The sequence below is a fragment of the Trypanosoma rangeli genome (genome assembly GCF_003719475.1).
Source record: "Trypanosoma rangeli strain AM80 chromosome Unknown Tra_15.4_contig_00061, whole genome shotgun sequence".
NCBI classification, from domain to species: domain Eukaryota; phylum Euglenozoa; class Kinetoplastea; order Trypanosomatida; family Trypanosomatidae; genus Trypanosoma; species Trypanosoma rangeli.
This window is the reverse complement of record NW_021705805.1, coordinates 868-14,158: the sequence shown is the minus strand read 5'-3', so window position 1 is coordinate 14,158 and position 13,291 is coordinate 868. Positions and strand designations below refer to the sequence as shown.

The window sequence follows — 13,291 nt, the reverse complement described above, 5'->3', positions numbered from 1 at the left end:
GGTTTTGTTTTGGTTAGTTAATAGAGATATTATATTATTATTTATTGTTGTCTCTCTCTCTCTCTCTCTAGAGGGGAACGCGTGCTGGCGGTGGTGGTGGTAGTCTTGTGCTTCCCCCCTCATTGCGGTTGGGCCTCTCTTTCAGTGTCTCTAGCTCGACCTCGCCGACGACGCTGTCCCTCTCCCGCGGTGGAGGTGCATGGGCAGGGAGGCACACGGTTAGTCTAGCGCAGTGCACATCATTTCGTTCGCCGCCACGCCGGCACTGACTCCCACTGCGTCAACGGGGCAGCAGAGGAGAAAGTGAAACTCAAGCAAAAAACAAAAACAAAAAGATAAAGATAAGAAAAAAAAACAGGAAGCAGAATACGGCGGGTGTGAGTGTGTGCATGGCGTCTGACTGCCGTGATCCCGTCTCTCAGTTAGCCATCGTGCCTTTGGAGGCGATGGAACGCGAGGCCTACGAGGCCTTTCGCCAGTTGCTGCCACCGCCCTCGTCCACCGCGGGGGGAGTGATTCCTGTCATTCTTTACTACGCACGCGTTACACGACGCACGCGGTTCGGTAGACGTCTGCCATGCCACCTTCTTATCTCGCGCAGCCACTGGTACCTCTGCAAGCCCGCCGGGAAGATCTCGCGATGCTGCCGCATCGATCGCATCGCCAAGATGATAACCTGCCGTGACATGTACGTTGTCTGGAAAATTCAGGAGGGGCGTGATGTTGTGATGCGCCTCGGCGACGCTAACGAGATCGTCTTTGTGGCAAACGTCTTGCGTATCCTTCAGGCCTCCGTCGCTGGTCGTGCCCTCCCTGTGGTGGAGAAACTCGCGGAGGAGCACACAAGCCTCTCTGGGGCAGACAAGCCACAGCTTGAACGAAGGGGACATGAGGAGGGCGCGTGTCCGCTGCCGCTGGTGTCGGCTGCCGAGGCACAGCAGCAATGCACCGTGGAGAACGTTTTGGTGATGATGCCACCGCCACCGTCGTCAGAGCCACAGCCGCGCTTGGAGTTTGAAGTGGGTGGCACGCAGCGGGATGCACGTGTGGAGGCCATTCTGCGTTATATGGATGACCACATTGAGAATCCACGCATGCCCGTTGCCCCTGAGGCCGCAGCAGACTGTGCCCGCGGTAGTTGTAGTAATGGGGGCGCCACTTACGTGGAACAAGATGCAGCTGGCATTCTGTCGCCTGTGCAGTCACTGCGGGCTCCATATACGGCGCAGTCGACGATACGATGCATCCTGCCCGTGGCACAAGACGAGCCTGTGGAAACGCAGCTGACGTTTCCGTTACCGCGTGACGTCCCTCTAGATCCGACGCCGGGGGTGGCGTCGTGTCGCCCGCCACCGCCACCACCCTCGATGCCGCCACAGTACATACATCTTCTGGGCGAAGAATCTGGTGAACCCCCCAAGGAGCGAGTGGCGTTGCGGAAGCTGCGCGAGATGGATGATCGCATCACCTCCTTGGAGCGGGAGCGGGAACGGGAACGGGAGGCGCTGCGGTGCTCTCAAGTGCACGGTGACACGGAGGCCCATTCTCCGCGGCCGCCCTTCTATAAAAAGGCAGAGACCTTCAAAACGCCATCCCCACTGCCTGCAAGCCCTTTTGCGCGGGGGACCCCACCGCCTCGTCTTTATTTGCAGCAGGAGAATGGGTGTACAAACACCGCCGATTTCGAGCGACGCGTCGCGGAAAAGTCGCTTGAGGAGCGCCTTGTACTGCGCCGATACGAGATTGACCTCCACCTTCATCGGGTGTCGTCGTACATAAAGGCAGGTGATGTGCAACACCTCACGCTTGTGACGCGCCTGCAGGAGGATTTGTTGCTCCTTCTGCAGGAACAGCAGGCTGATGAAGAGTTGGGAACGGCACAACAGCAGGAGACCAGCAGCGTTGATACAGCAAGATCAAAGACTCAAACAATACGCCGCGGTGTCCTGGGCGAGGAGGATGAGGCTGGCGAGGAGGATGAGGCTGGCGAGGATAACGAATCACTGGAGGGAGGGTTTGGGCTAGACGATTATGATCTGTGGACGGCGACTGATGAGGGGAAGGAGTGGTACAACGAGCTTTTTGGTGAACACTTAATGGCGTGCAAGGAGGCGATGGTGCGGAATGCGTTTACGCATCCCACCACGTCGTTGTGAGGTATGCGTAATGTTCATTCCGCCTGGATGCAGCATTCCAGTTCTCCCCCATGGTGTGGCTTACGTACCAGGAACATATTATATTATTATTGTTGTTGTGTGTATGTGTGTAATGTCTTTTTTTATGTTTTACCCCCCGTTGCGTGCGTATGTGCATCTCTCTAGATGCCTTGGTAGTTGTGTGGGTGTGAGCGTTTGCCTCCACCTCACACCTCTCGTGTGTGTGGTGGATTGCGGTACGGCCTCGTCCCCCCCCCCTTCTCTTAATCTGCGTTCTCCGTGCCGTCGAGGGGTTCGATAGACACACAGGGGGAGGGGGCGTGAGCGCGATGCCGCTTAAATTCGCTCCTAAAAGTTTGGACTCTGACGATTCTATGCGTCTTGCGCTTCTCCACATGCTGCGGCAGGAGAACGTCATCATTCTTCAGACATTTATCAGCCAACGCGGCAGTGCAGCAACGCCGCGACGGAGGCCGCTGCGTTCACTGCAGCACTCTTCCTGCTGCCCAACAGAGACGGCAGCGGAGATGCCATACCGCGTGGAAATAGTGCCGTTGCAGCTGCCGCAGTTGGTCCACGGACCCCCGAGTGGAGCAATGGGGGCTGCGGCTCAGGCAGTGGAGGCAGCGGGTTTGCCCCTGCCACATTCCCCACATTTTTTTGCGGAGCGGCCGACGCAGCTGTTTTTGTCGATTTCACTGCCACATTTTGACATGCCGCTGGTTTTTGAGTCGCCGCATCGCGGGAAGCAAGGCCCGCAGGCTCGCCGGCTTGTGTGGCTGCCGCCGGCAGTGATGGACAGGGAAGTGGCCGCGACATGGGACGAGATGCTCTCAACCTTCTGCGCTGCGTGGGGCGGCACTGTGCGAGTGACGGCATCATTGTTGCCGTTGCCGTTGTTGTCGCCGCCGCCACCGTTCTCACAGCTGCCCTCCGCAGAACAGCCGCTAAAAGAAGTACGGGCGCCGCCTCAGGGCGGGCAGCCAACGTCGCTCCAGCTGGATCCTATCGTTGTTCCATGCCAAACGTTCTGCCAGCGATGGCGTGAACGCGTGCTGCCACCGCTGTCGGATGTTGATGTTGCAGGCAGGTGGGGCGACATTCGATCAGCGCTTACGGCGCATGAGGCGGCGCTGCGACGGCGTTTCTTCACGGCCACGCGGACTTCGGTGGCTGCGGCTGCGGCGTTCCCATCCCCATCAGTCATGGCTGTGGTCGACTCGCCTCAGCTAAGCGATGCCGGTGACGCGGGTGGGTGCCTTGAGTTAGTCCGCGTCGTCGTCCCGCCTCTGCCGCGTGTGAAAAGCAGGCGGACCCGGTGCCCGTGGCGAGAGGAGAGCTGCGCTGGCGTGTGGAACGCACCCCAACAGTCGCTATTTTTACGAGTGCCGCAGTGCATGACGCGCGCCACAGAGCTGCGATTTCCTGACGGGAAACACGTGCGACAGACGCTGACGCTGCGGAATACTGCGAAAGAACGCCTGCAGACGCTGTGTGTTTTGCGTCCACTACGACGACGGCGGCGACAGACGGCTGGGTGGTTTTCAACTGGCAAATTTTGCGTGGCGCAAAGCTGCGATCTCGCCGCTGTTGCTCTGCTGCCCTCGGCGGCGGTGTTGTCATCTGCCTCGCACTTGAGGTCACCGGGCCGCTCTGCCGCGAAGAGGAGGTGCGTCGAAGTTTTTCAGCCCCCGACACCACTGCAGCTGTCGTTGCATGTGCACGCCACGGCCGTCTTTGCCCCCGCCGTGTGGCAGCCATTAACAGTGGCGGCGGAAGAAAACAGTGACACCGGCTGCACGGAGGGCCCAAAGCTTGCTCCTTGGCGAGTGTTCCCACGAGAGGTGGAGCTGCAGACCTTCCAGCAGCTGCTCGAGCGTAGGATGGAGCGGCGAGGCACAGTGGGGCATGCGGGGGAAGATGATAACGCGGATGGGGAGCCGTGGTGTCATGCTGCTTTTTTGCACGACGTCCACACCATGCCGCTGCCGTACCGAGAGGCTCCCGCTCTAGTTGATGACGCGAGGTTACACTACTGTTACCGTCTGGCGCTGCACCGAGAGCGGCGCCATCTTGGTCTTTGATGGGCTGCAGCATGTGCGCCCTGCTTCCTTTATGCGTGTTGTTGTTTTGCTTACCACAGAGAGAGAGGGCGAGAGAGGTAAAGAAATCTTTTGGGGGAAGAAGCTGAGGAGCGGCGCGTCGGGGGGAGCGCCTTTTGTATGGTCGATGCCACTGTTGCCATTGTCTCTTTAGCACAGAGTCATACACCATACACACGTCGTTTTCCTTCCCTCACTTTGCGAGTGCTGTGGCTCATGTGAGGTTCGTCGTGTTGTGAAGGGAGAGGGTTTGTCCATTATTACTTCACTCCTTCATCTCTTTCTATTGTTGCTGTTGAAGTGTGGCTGTGGGTGCGTAGCGTACGTAGTGCTGGACAAACAGGTCCGGAGCGTTACGGTGCGAGAAAGCGTTATTGGAGGCAGGTCGATAGAAGGCGCGTGCGGCGCTATTGCGTGCATGCAACGAGGTCGTGAATTGCCTGCATGAAGCACTCTCCTGACTCTTCCCCACCTGACTGCGGCGGCACGATGAATGAGTACCATATTCTGGAGAAGATGGCGACGGGGAGCTTTGGAGTCATCTTCAAGGTGCGCCGCGTGACGGACAACGCGCTCCTCGTCATGAAACGCATCGCTCTCACCGACCTGGAGGTGGAGCAGCGCAAGGAGGCGGCGCAGGAAATACGTGTGATGAGCCGCCTGCACCACGCCTTCATCGTTGCACAGCGGGACGCATTTCTCTTCAATGACAGTCTTTGTATCGTGATGGACTATTATGACGGCGGCGACCTTGCGGCCCTCATCACCCGGCAGCGTGAGAAAAACGAGTACCTGCCGATGGAGCAGGTGCTGGCCTGGTTTGCTGAGATAAACCTGGGGATGCATTACCTACACGACCAGGGCATTGTCCACCGCGACCTCAAAACACACAACCTCTTCCTGAATTCCAACAGCAGAGAGGTGGCGGTGGGGGACTTTGGCGTGGCCGAGTTTGTGAGTGCGGCGGGGGGCAGTAAAAGGGGGAGTCCTTTTGCCACGCCGCTGACGCCCGCCTCGCAGCAGCTGTTTGCGAAGCGTTGCGACAGTGAACTGTTTGGGGACGGCGGCGACGACGGTGGCGACTTAATCAACGGCCCTTTTGGTGGGGTGGTGCGGGGGACGCTTCTCTACATGGCACCGGAGGTGCTTGAAAGTGGCGTATGTAGCCCCAGCTCCGATGTCTGGTCGCTTGGGTGCATCTTGTTCGAGCTGTTGAGCCTCTGCCACCCGTTTGAGTCGCGCGATATTGCAACTCTTATGATGAGGGTGATGGCGGGAACCAGGCCGCCGCTACCTGGGCACTGCCCTGCAGAGGTTGCGCGGCTTCTCGACAGCATGCTCTCCCTTGACGCGGCGCAGCGGCCGAGTTGCGAGGAAATTCTCCGCACCCCCGTGATGAGCGCACCCCTGCAGAAAATAGTGGAACAAATGGCGTCGCGTAAGTCGCAGGACCTGGAGGCGGCGCGCACGTGGGCGGCGCAAATGCAGCGGCTTGGTATTTGCAACCAAACTATGGCCATGGCTCCGTGTTTACCGCATCTTTGGGAACGGCGTCCAACGCTTTCGTCATCGCAGGAGCGGATTTTGGTGAGGACAACAGTCCCCGCATCGCCACAGCCAGAATTTCTGTCGTCGCCACGCAACTCCTCCTTTGACGATGGCACCTGTTCAACGTGGATGCCGCCGCTGCCGTTGCGCGTGGACCACGGGGGTCATAGTACGCGCTCACGCGATAGCGACGTTAGTCCCTATCGGGAGAGGCAAAAGGACTGCGACGGTGCCGATGATATTTCCTCTCGCCTCTCATGGAAGTTGGGTGACGGTAACGTGGAGGACATGCGTCATGTGCCAATAGAACTCGTGGAGGCAGAGGTGGCGCGTTATCGCCAGCTGGTGCAGAGTGAGATGCGTAAGCAGAAGCTGCAGCGGGATGCGGCGCTGCATGAAAGCCGCTTCGGCCGCGGCACCGCACCCAAAAAGTATTACTACAACAGCCTTGCGCCGGTGGGGCGTTTGGCCGACCCATCCAATGGTACCAATCACACACTTCAGACAGTAATGGACAGCAGCCCCCCACCCTCATCGCTGCCATCGCCGTCACCCATCCACTTGCACCATTTGGACCAAGAAAAGACAGCCAGCCTGTCGGCGACGGCGTCCAGGTGGCCGCAGGGAAGCCTTGAAGCTTCATTGGCGGCGCGGCGGCAGCAGCGTATGGGGATGGCGGTGGAGGTTCTAGGTCACGCCGTGTTCTCCTCCGTGTACGCGTACTATAGAAGCGTGGAGGTGGCAGAGCGGGAGGTGGCGTCCGTGATGCAGCTGGTGCCGGATCGTGCCAAGTGGCATGTGTTGCCTGTCATTGAAGAGGTTGTCGTCATTGATCGTCTTCTGGAACGCATGGAGGCAACTGGTCCCTAGTGATGTGTATGAGAAGTGGAGAATACTGTTTTTTTTTCTTTTTATATCTTCCCGTTTTTGTTTGCGTGTGTATTTATATATATGTGTGTGCGTCTTTTTACCTCATTTTTTTCTTTTTTTCTTTTGTTTTTCTTTTCTTTTTTGCTTTGTGTGTGTTTTGCGTTTCCATGCATGCTTGCTCGCGTGCAGGGCGCTGAGGTTGTCGGTTTGGTAGAGATGACAGACTTCGCTGCATTTCGCGAGTTTCAGGCACGCTCCTCTGTTCTCGTCGAGCGGGAACGCGCCGTTGACCTGCGCCGCAAGTTGCTGCAGGAGGTGACACAGAATGTCCAGCACCTCGCGGAGGAGTGCAGGCGACGGGAGGAACAGCTACAGCAGGAGCGTCTCCGCTTTGCCCAACGTAAGGCCTCGCAGGATGAGAAGATGAACGCGAAGGAAGGGCAGGGGCAGGCGCAGCGCGAGCGTGTTGTTGCACTGGACGCCGAAGAGACCCGGTTGCGCACCGCCATTGTGGAGCGGGAGGAGGAGATGCAGCGGGTGCACGTGGAGTTGGTGCAGCGGCAGGCACTCTCCTCCAAACTGCAGGAGGCGAAGAAGGGACTCACCCGCCTCAAGTGCCAGCTGGAGGAGCGGGATGCGAAGGTGATGATGCTAGAGAGCCGCATTGCGAAGATGGAGATGGCTGTGGAGAACCGACACGCCGTCCTTGCAGAGCGGCTGCCGAGCTACGACATGCCACGAATAGAAGATAAGCACGGAACCGATCTGGAGGAAACTGCGGGTGAAAGTATTCTTCTCATTGACGAGTTCAATCAGTGAGAGTGAGGGAGAGAGGAGGATAGAGTGGCGTGCAACAGAACCGTACGTGGATGTACATGTGGGCAGTTATATCTGCCTATGCGTAGACAATTAGAGGCTTTTCTGCTGTTGTTGATGATTTTTTATTGTTTTTTTTTTCGCACGCATGTGCAGTGCGTACTTTAGATGCCCGCTTTGATTGATAATGCAGCGAGGGAGAAACCGCGCGTGTATGTGAGTGTGTGGCACTATGCAAAGGAGCAGTGGCAGAAGCTAAGGCCGGGAAGGCCCTCATTGGGATTGCCGCCGCGCTCGTTGTCAATGCAAACACGCACTCACGCATTCGCCTTCCATTTTTGACCCGTTTTTTTTTTTTTTGTTACTCGCCTCCGCTCTCTCATTGCCCCCCTCCCTTCAAGCTACAGACCGTTAGGGCGGCGCGCTGCTGTTCCGCAGCGGTGTTGGTGTGGGGCTGAGCAGGCGAATAGCGGGAAGCTGGCACTGTTCCCGCACCGCCCGCGCGCATGGTGAGGGACAATGCGGATGAAACGCCGCCGCTGGGTTCCACCGTCTTTGCCGTGGCGGTACTGCCGGTCGTCGCCTAAATGCAGTGCCGCCGGCGAAACTTTACACAGCTGAACTTGCCGGTGCGGTCCGTAGCGTCAAAGTTTGCTGCCCCGCCGCCCCCGCCTTGCGCCACCTGCAGGAGCTACAAAACTTTGTTGGTTACAGTGGCTTTGCTTAGCGGGTGCGACGGACTCTGCGGCACCACGTGGCGCGGTTGGGCGGAGGTCGTGTGACACTCCGCAGCTTGTCGTCGCACCGCCGCTGTCGCCCCACACCCCCGTCCGACGAAGACGGCGATGAGAGGGACACGGATGGCCACACTGGCACAAGAGATATTCCTGCCGGCATGGGGCAGGTGGCATATGCAGACGAAGCACGGCGACGGCGATCGCCACAGTCTGCTCCAAAGGACATGACACATGCTTGCGTAATGTTTCCGCATCATGGACGCTGGGGCCGCCGGGTATATCACGGCCGAGGACACGAAGGAGTTTTTTTACGTGCATATCGGCGCAGGCGACGGTGACATTCTGCGACCGCGGAGGGAGGATGGCCCGTGCGACTGTGAGCACTTCCTCGCCACCGTTGAGAATTGCGTCGATCGCTACTGGTTGCTGCAGTATCGCAAGATTTTCCTGGCCATCGCCGGGTTTCTCAGCTGGAGAGGCAAGGAAGCGCTGCCCGAGTCAGAGGACATCCACCTTTTTGACGTCTTCGAGCTTGCCGCCTCGATGTACGTTCTTACAGAGGCTGGGCTTTGCCTGGTGAGCGCTGAAGATGCGGTGAAGCAGGGTGCGCTGCGGCAGACACCACTGAGGGTGCGCTCTCACAATGAAGCAGTTGGTCGACCTGCTGGACACCCTGACAAAGGCAGTGCTCTTCTCCGTAGTTTGACTTGCCCCGATGCCTCGCCACGGCGGCCGGCAAAGGAGGCCGCGGCCCACCTCAGCATGCGCCGCAATGATTGACAGCACTGTGGCGGAAGAGCTCCCGGAGCACATCATACAACTGCGACAGGCGGTAGGAACCGTCAAATTCTGCGACAACTGCAGACAACTCGAGGAGAGGCTGCGGCAGTATGAACTGCCACTTGCGGAGTCGGAGACGACGTGGGATGGTCTGGCGGCTCATGTGCGTTACTTGGAGCAGCGCCTGAAGGAGCGGCAGGAGGTCCTGGTGCAGCTGGAGCAGGACCATCACACGCAGACGCTGTTCGACAACGCCGAACTCCGTGAGGTGGAACTGAGTGCAGCGGTGGAGGAGACGCGGCAGCAGCGCTTGGCGCGCGTGCCCTACGACGAGGCGGCCCCCAACGCTGCAGCTGTAGCTGGTGCCGTGAGGAAGCGTTACCCGACGCCCCTCAGCCTTTACTTCTGCCTGGACTCCACCCCCACCCCGCCGTTGGTAAGCACCAGCGGAGTCGTTGCGTACGCACTTCCAGCGAACTTGCCGCTGCTGTCGGAGTGAAACGTCGATGCGTTTTGGTTCGACACAACGCGCAGTGGTGGCCGCAGCAAAACAGAGCGCCTCGTCTTCCGTGACGCCGAGGGGCGGCGTAGTTGCGCCTTTCCCCTCAGGGACGCCAAGTTACAGGTCGCGGCGCAGCGCTCAGGAGCGAGCGGCGACTTCCCGCAGTTTCGCCTCAATGTACGGCGCTCATACCGTTTGAGTTGCTCCCGCGATTGGCAGGGGAAACTGCTCTGCGAGATGCTCGTGGAAGGCGGCGGGCGTGAGGAAGTTGGTGCGGTCGTGCGGGCCATTTGCGGTGGTGGATGAGCACGTGTGTGGTGTCACCGTGGTGGATATTTTTCTGCGGACGGAGCTGCTGGTGAGTTACTGCAACTTCTTCCTGCGGTACGTCGGTTGACGACACGACGTGCGAGACAAAAGGAGGGCTGAGATACGGAGCAGGATGGGGGGAGCTAAGTGAGCGTGGCGGCGCCCACCCCATGCGCATGCCGCGCGTTCTCTCTGTGTTTTTTTTTCTTTTGTTTTTATTTATTTGTAAACGCCACAGAGAGCTGAAGTAGAGGAGGTGCAGGCCTTCTGCTGGCGACCGTCTCGGCGAAGCACTCTTTGGCAACAGCAACGGCGGCAGGGAAGCGGGAGGAGGGAGGGAGGAAAAGGGCACACGTACAAAAAGCAATTGTGCCCACACACCTCAGAAGGAAACTGTACGGCGGCCGTGCGGGGAGGCGTTGAAGTGTCACCCTCGCCGTTTTGTGTTTTTTTTTCCTTGTTTTTTTGTTTTTTCTGCTCCACCTCCTTCACAGGCTTCTTCGGCTGTTTACCTTTCAGTTTCTGCTCGCCCCCCTTCGCGCATCGTGCTTGGCCCCCCATCCTCCGCCTACCCGCGGCAACAACTGAGCGGGGAGGTAGCAGCCATCGGATAGAGCGGGTAGGGGAAGGAAGGAGTGGAGGAGTGAGTGGGATACACAAGAGGTATAAAAAGGAAGCAAAGAGGGATACGCATTTGGCTCGCTATACATCTATATATCTACATCTATATATCTATAGAGATATATATATATAGAGAGATATAGATATAGGCACATATATATATATATATATATATATATATGTATATATACTTGCACCGGTATCGTGGTTACTAGTACGGTGTTGTCATACGGGCGGTCATTGCAGGCCACCACTGTGACGAGTCGGGGGATTATAAAACAGCAGCTGGGAGGGAAATAAACTGTTAGGATGGGCATGGATCACTACAGGATTTTAAAGCGGCTGGGCGGGACGACGGTGACACATCTGGCGGTAGACAAGCAGAATGAGAAGAAGGTGGTCATCAAGCGCTTGATGGATGGGACGCAAGGTGTGCAGGAGTTGAACGTGTCGTTGCGGGTGCGGCACCCGAACATCATACCTTTTTTGGAGTCGTTTGTTCACGATGGGGCGCTCTACGCCGTGCTCGCCTACGCGGAGGGCGGAGACCTTGAGGCGCACCTCGAGCAGCTGCAGCGCAAAAAGAGGCCGCTGCAGCTGCTGCGGGTGCTGCGTTGGTTTAAGCAGCTTATTGAGGCGCTGCAGTGCTGCCATCAGCAAAACATCGTGCACCGTGACGTGAAACCCAGCAACATCTTTCTCAACGCCGACGCGACGGAGTTGTACCTCGGCGACTTCGGCTCCGCCAAAGCGCTGCTGCGCTCGGCCTTGCTGACGTCCACCTTCGTCGGCACCCCGATCTGGACCTCCCCTGAGGTGCTGACAGGGACACCACACGGCTTCTCCTCCGATGTATGGTCGCTGGGCTGCGTCTTCTACGAGATGGCTGCACTGCGGCGGCCCTTCACCGCAACTAACTTTGCCGGCCTCGTGCAGCAGATCACCTCCGGCGACATCTCCCCGCTGCCCCACTCCACCCCAGACGAAATCCGCAAAATTACGATGTCCATGCTGCGTGTGGACCCGGGAAAACGGTGGAGTCTTGCAAAGGCGCTGGCGCTGACGGAGCAGGCCATTAAAACCAAAGCCCACCCTCCGCCGGCCGCAAAGGGCGCGGCAGAGCGCGAGAAGATTGAAAGGACCCCACCGCCGAGCATCCCCAGACGTGCGGCGGGTGCGAATCCACAGCGAAAACAACCACCCCAGCTGCCCCAGCTGCCCCAGCGGCCCCTGCTGGCGAAGGCAGCTCCGGCATTGGAAGCGCACCGTGACGGGGCGGTGGCGGATACCAAACTAGAGGAGTGGATTCACGCACGCAACCACGACATGGGCGTCATTGAACGCTACCTGACGAAGTTTCGCCAGTCTGACGAACAGACTTTGGCACCATCACCCCCCTCAGTAGTAGACGCCCAGCGCGACCGCGGCCGCGATCGACGGCGAAGCAGCGTGGCGACATCACCCGAGCGAACGACGCTGCCGCCTGCGGAGGCGCGAGACGACGAGCCCCGCTTAAGGCCGGACCTCGTGCTGGGCGTGCGGGCGCATGTAACGGCCCAGCCGCCACCACGCAGCGGTGCAGCTGTTCAACCACAACGCCGCACCGCGAGTATAAAAAGCAACGCCAAGAAAAAGGAGCAAAACGAGACGCCGGGAAAGATGAACGTCTCACCTTTAATCCGCCAACAATCCGCCGCCCGCAGCGTGAGCGGGAACGCCCTGCATGCACCCAAACGAATCAAGAGCAGCCACTCACTGGCGGGGCGGCGGGCTCCTTCCCCCGCGCCGCCACTGCAGCAGGAGGAAGGAAAACGGTTGAGCCGCGAAAAACGTGAGAAGGAACGCGCACACATGCTTGAAATGATACGGGAACAAAAGGCAAAGGCGCAACAAGAGCGCAAGATAAAAGGCAAAGCCGAGGCCCGGGACGCTGTGGCGGTGGAGATAGTCCTGCCTGCCAATTTGCGCCAAGCAGGAGGCGCAGAATAGCTGCACAAGCACGTACATTTATCAGATGTCCTTTCCATTCGCCCATCGTCTCATCACATGGCCGGTCAAAGCCAATGCTGTTGTTGCCAATTCGTTGCGAGCGATCGCCTAGACCTACGCAAGCAAACTAACAACAACTCGTGTATTGTAGTTTTAAGTTCTTCGCTTAAAGTGTGCGTTTTATGTGCCTGATGTTTGTTTATCTATTTTTAACCCTCGCCCACTACCTCCTTTTATTCCGCCTTTTGCTTCTGCTATACCACCGCCCACCCCACCTGACACACACACATAGCAGCCTTTCCTCAAAATGGCGAAGAGACCCACAACATTTACGCGCAAATCGACACTCGCACTTCATGCTGCTATTCGCACGCGGCCGCTACCGCACACGCATCTAAGCACCCACACCGCCCACCACGAATAAAAGTGCTTTTAAACCGCCCCCATGGCACAAGGCAATAACCCAGCACCCGTCAGGGCAAAATGCGTCCGCACAGGGCAACTCAGACTCATTACATCAGTTGTTGCTTGGTGCATCACCGGCGCGCCACCGCACCCGCCGCAGGGAGGGAGGAGCGAAAAGGGGGGAGGCGAAAGGAGAGGGCCGCGCGCGCGCGAGGGTCAGCGAGGAAGCAAAATGGGTCTTGTCGTCAAAGGCTTCGCTCCGTCGAGTTGTTCGTCCCTATGGTCATCATGCCGCGCGCGCCGGGGGACGACGAGAAGGGGAAGAAGGCCCTCAGCCTTGGCATTTGGTTCGAAGGCAGTTAGCGCCACGCGGGTTCCAAGGAGAGTTGCCACAATCATCAAAGGGGCCAGCAGGAACACACACACACACACACACACACAACAAAAAGTAAGGAA

At 58.3% G+C, this 13,291-nt stretch overlaps 7 protein-coding genes across 7 annotated transcripts, besides 7 other annotated features; 6 read left to right on the top strand and 1 right to left on the bottom strand.

The window, feature by feature from the left end:
* Window positions 1–50: 50 nt before the first annotated feature.
* Window positions 51–69: a microsatellite.
* A 247-nt stretch (window positions 70–316) lies between these two features.
* Window positions 317–361: a microsatellite.
* Window positions 362–389: 28 nt separating this feature from the next.
* On the top strand, window positions 390–2,156 carry TraAM80_02608 (uncharacterized protein; the record flags this gene model as incomplete). The annotated part of the gene is made up of 1 exon (XM_029379607.1): window positions 390–2,156. The coding sequence occupies one exon, from the start codon at window positions 390–392 to the stop codon at window positions 2,154–2,156; it is 1,767 nt and encodes a 588-aa protein (XP_029240529.1).
* Window positions 2,157–2,485: 329 nt separating this feature from the next.
* On the top strand, window positions 2,486–4,240 carry TraAM80_02607 (uncharacterized protein; the record flags this gene model as incomplete). The annotated part of the gene is made up of 1 exon (XM_029379606.1): window positions 2,486–4,240. The coding sequence occupies one exon, from the start codon at window positions 2,486–2,488 to the stop codon at window positions 4,238–4,240; it is 1,755 nt and encodes a 584-aa protein (XP_029240528.1).
* A 462-nt stretch (window positions 4,241–4,702) lies between these two features.
* Window positions 4,703–6,676, top strand: TraAM80_02606 (putative protein kinase; the record flags this gene model as incomplete). Its single annotated transcript, XM_029379605.1, has 1 exon — window positions 4,703–6,676. One exon carries the CDS (start codon window positions 4,703–4,705, stop codon window positions 6,674–6,676), a length of 1,974 nt encoding a protein of 657 aa, XP_029240527.1.
* Window positions 6,677–6,778: 102 nt separating this feature from the next.
* Window positions 6,779–6,817: a sequence feature (A-rich).
* A 30-nt stretch (window positions 6,818–6,847) lies between these two features.
* Window positions 6,848–7,495, top strand: TraAM80_02605 (uncharacterized protein; the record flags this gene model as incomplete). Its single annotated transcript, XM_029379604.1, has 1 exon — window positions 6,848–7,495. The coding sequence occupies one exon, from the start codon at window positions 6,848–6,850 to the stop codon at window positions 7,493–7,495; it is 648 nt and encodes a 215-aa protein (XP_029240526.1).
* A 641-nt stretch (window positions 7,496–8,136) lies between these two features.
* Window positions 8,137–8,547, bottom strand: TraAM80_02604 (uncharacterized protein; the record flags this gene model as incomplete). The annotated part of the gene is made up of 1 exon (XM_029379603.1): window positions 8,137–8,547. The coding sequence occupies one exon, from the start codon at window positions 8,545–8,547 to the stop codon at window positions 8,137–8,139; it is 411 nt and encodes a 136-aa protein (XP_029240525.1).
* A 454-nt stretch (window positions 8,548–9,001) lies between these two features.
* On the top strand, window positions 9,002–9,508 carry TraAM80_02603 (uncharacterized protein; the record flags this gene model as incomplete). Its single annotated transcript, XM_029379602.1, has 1 exon — window positions 9,002–9,508. One exon carries the CDS (start codon window positions 9,002–9,004, stop codon window positions 9,506–9,508), a length of 507 nt encoding a protein of 168 aa, XP_029240524.1.
* A 509-nt stretch (window positions 9,509–10,017) lies between these two features.
* Window positions 10,018–10,045: a sequence feature (A-rich).
* Window positions 10,046–10,259: 214 nt separating this feature from the next.
* Window positions 10,260–10,294: a sequence feature (A-rich).
* A 229-nt stretch (window positions 10,295–10,523) lies between these two features.
* Window positions 10,524–10,631: a microsatellite.
* A 119-nt stretch (window positions 10,632–10,750) lies between these two features.
* On the top strand, window positions 10,751–12,430 carry TraAM80_02602 (putative serine/threonine protein kinase; the record flags this gene model as incomplete). The annotated part of the gene is made up of 1 exon (XM_029379601.1): window positions 10,751–12,430. The coding sequence occupies one exon, from the start codon at window positions 10,751–10,753 to the stop codon at window positions 12,428–12,430; it is 1,680 nt and encodes a 559-aa protein (XP_029240523.1).
* Window positions 12,431–13,251: 821 nt separating this feature from the next.
* Window positions 13,252–13,276: a microsatellite.
* Window positions 13,277–13,291: the final 15 nt, after the last annotated feature.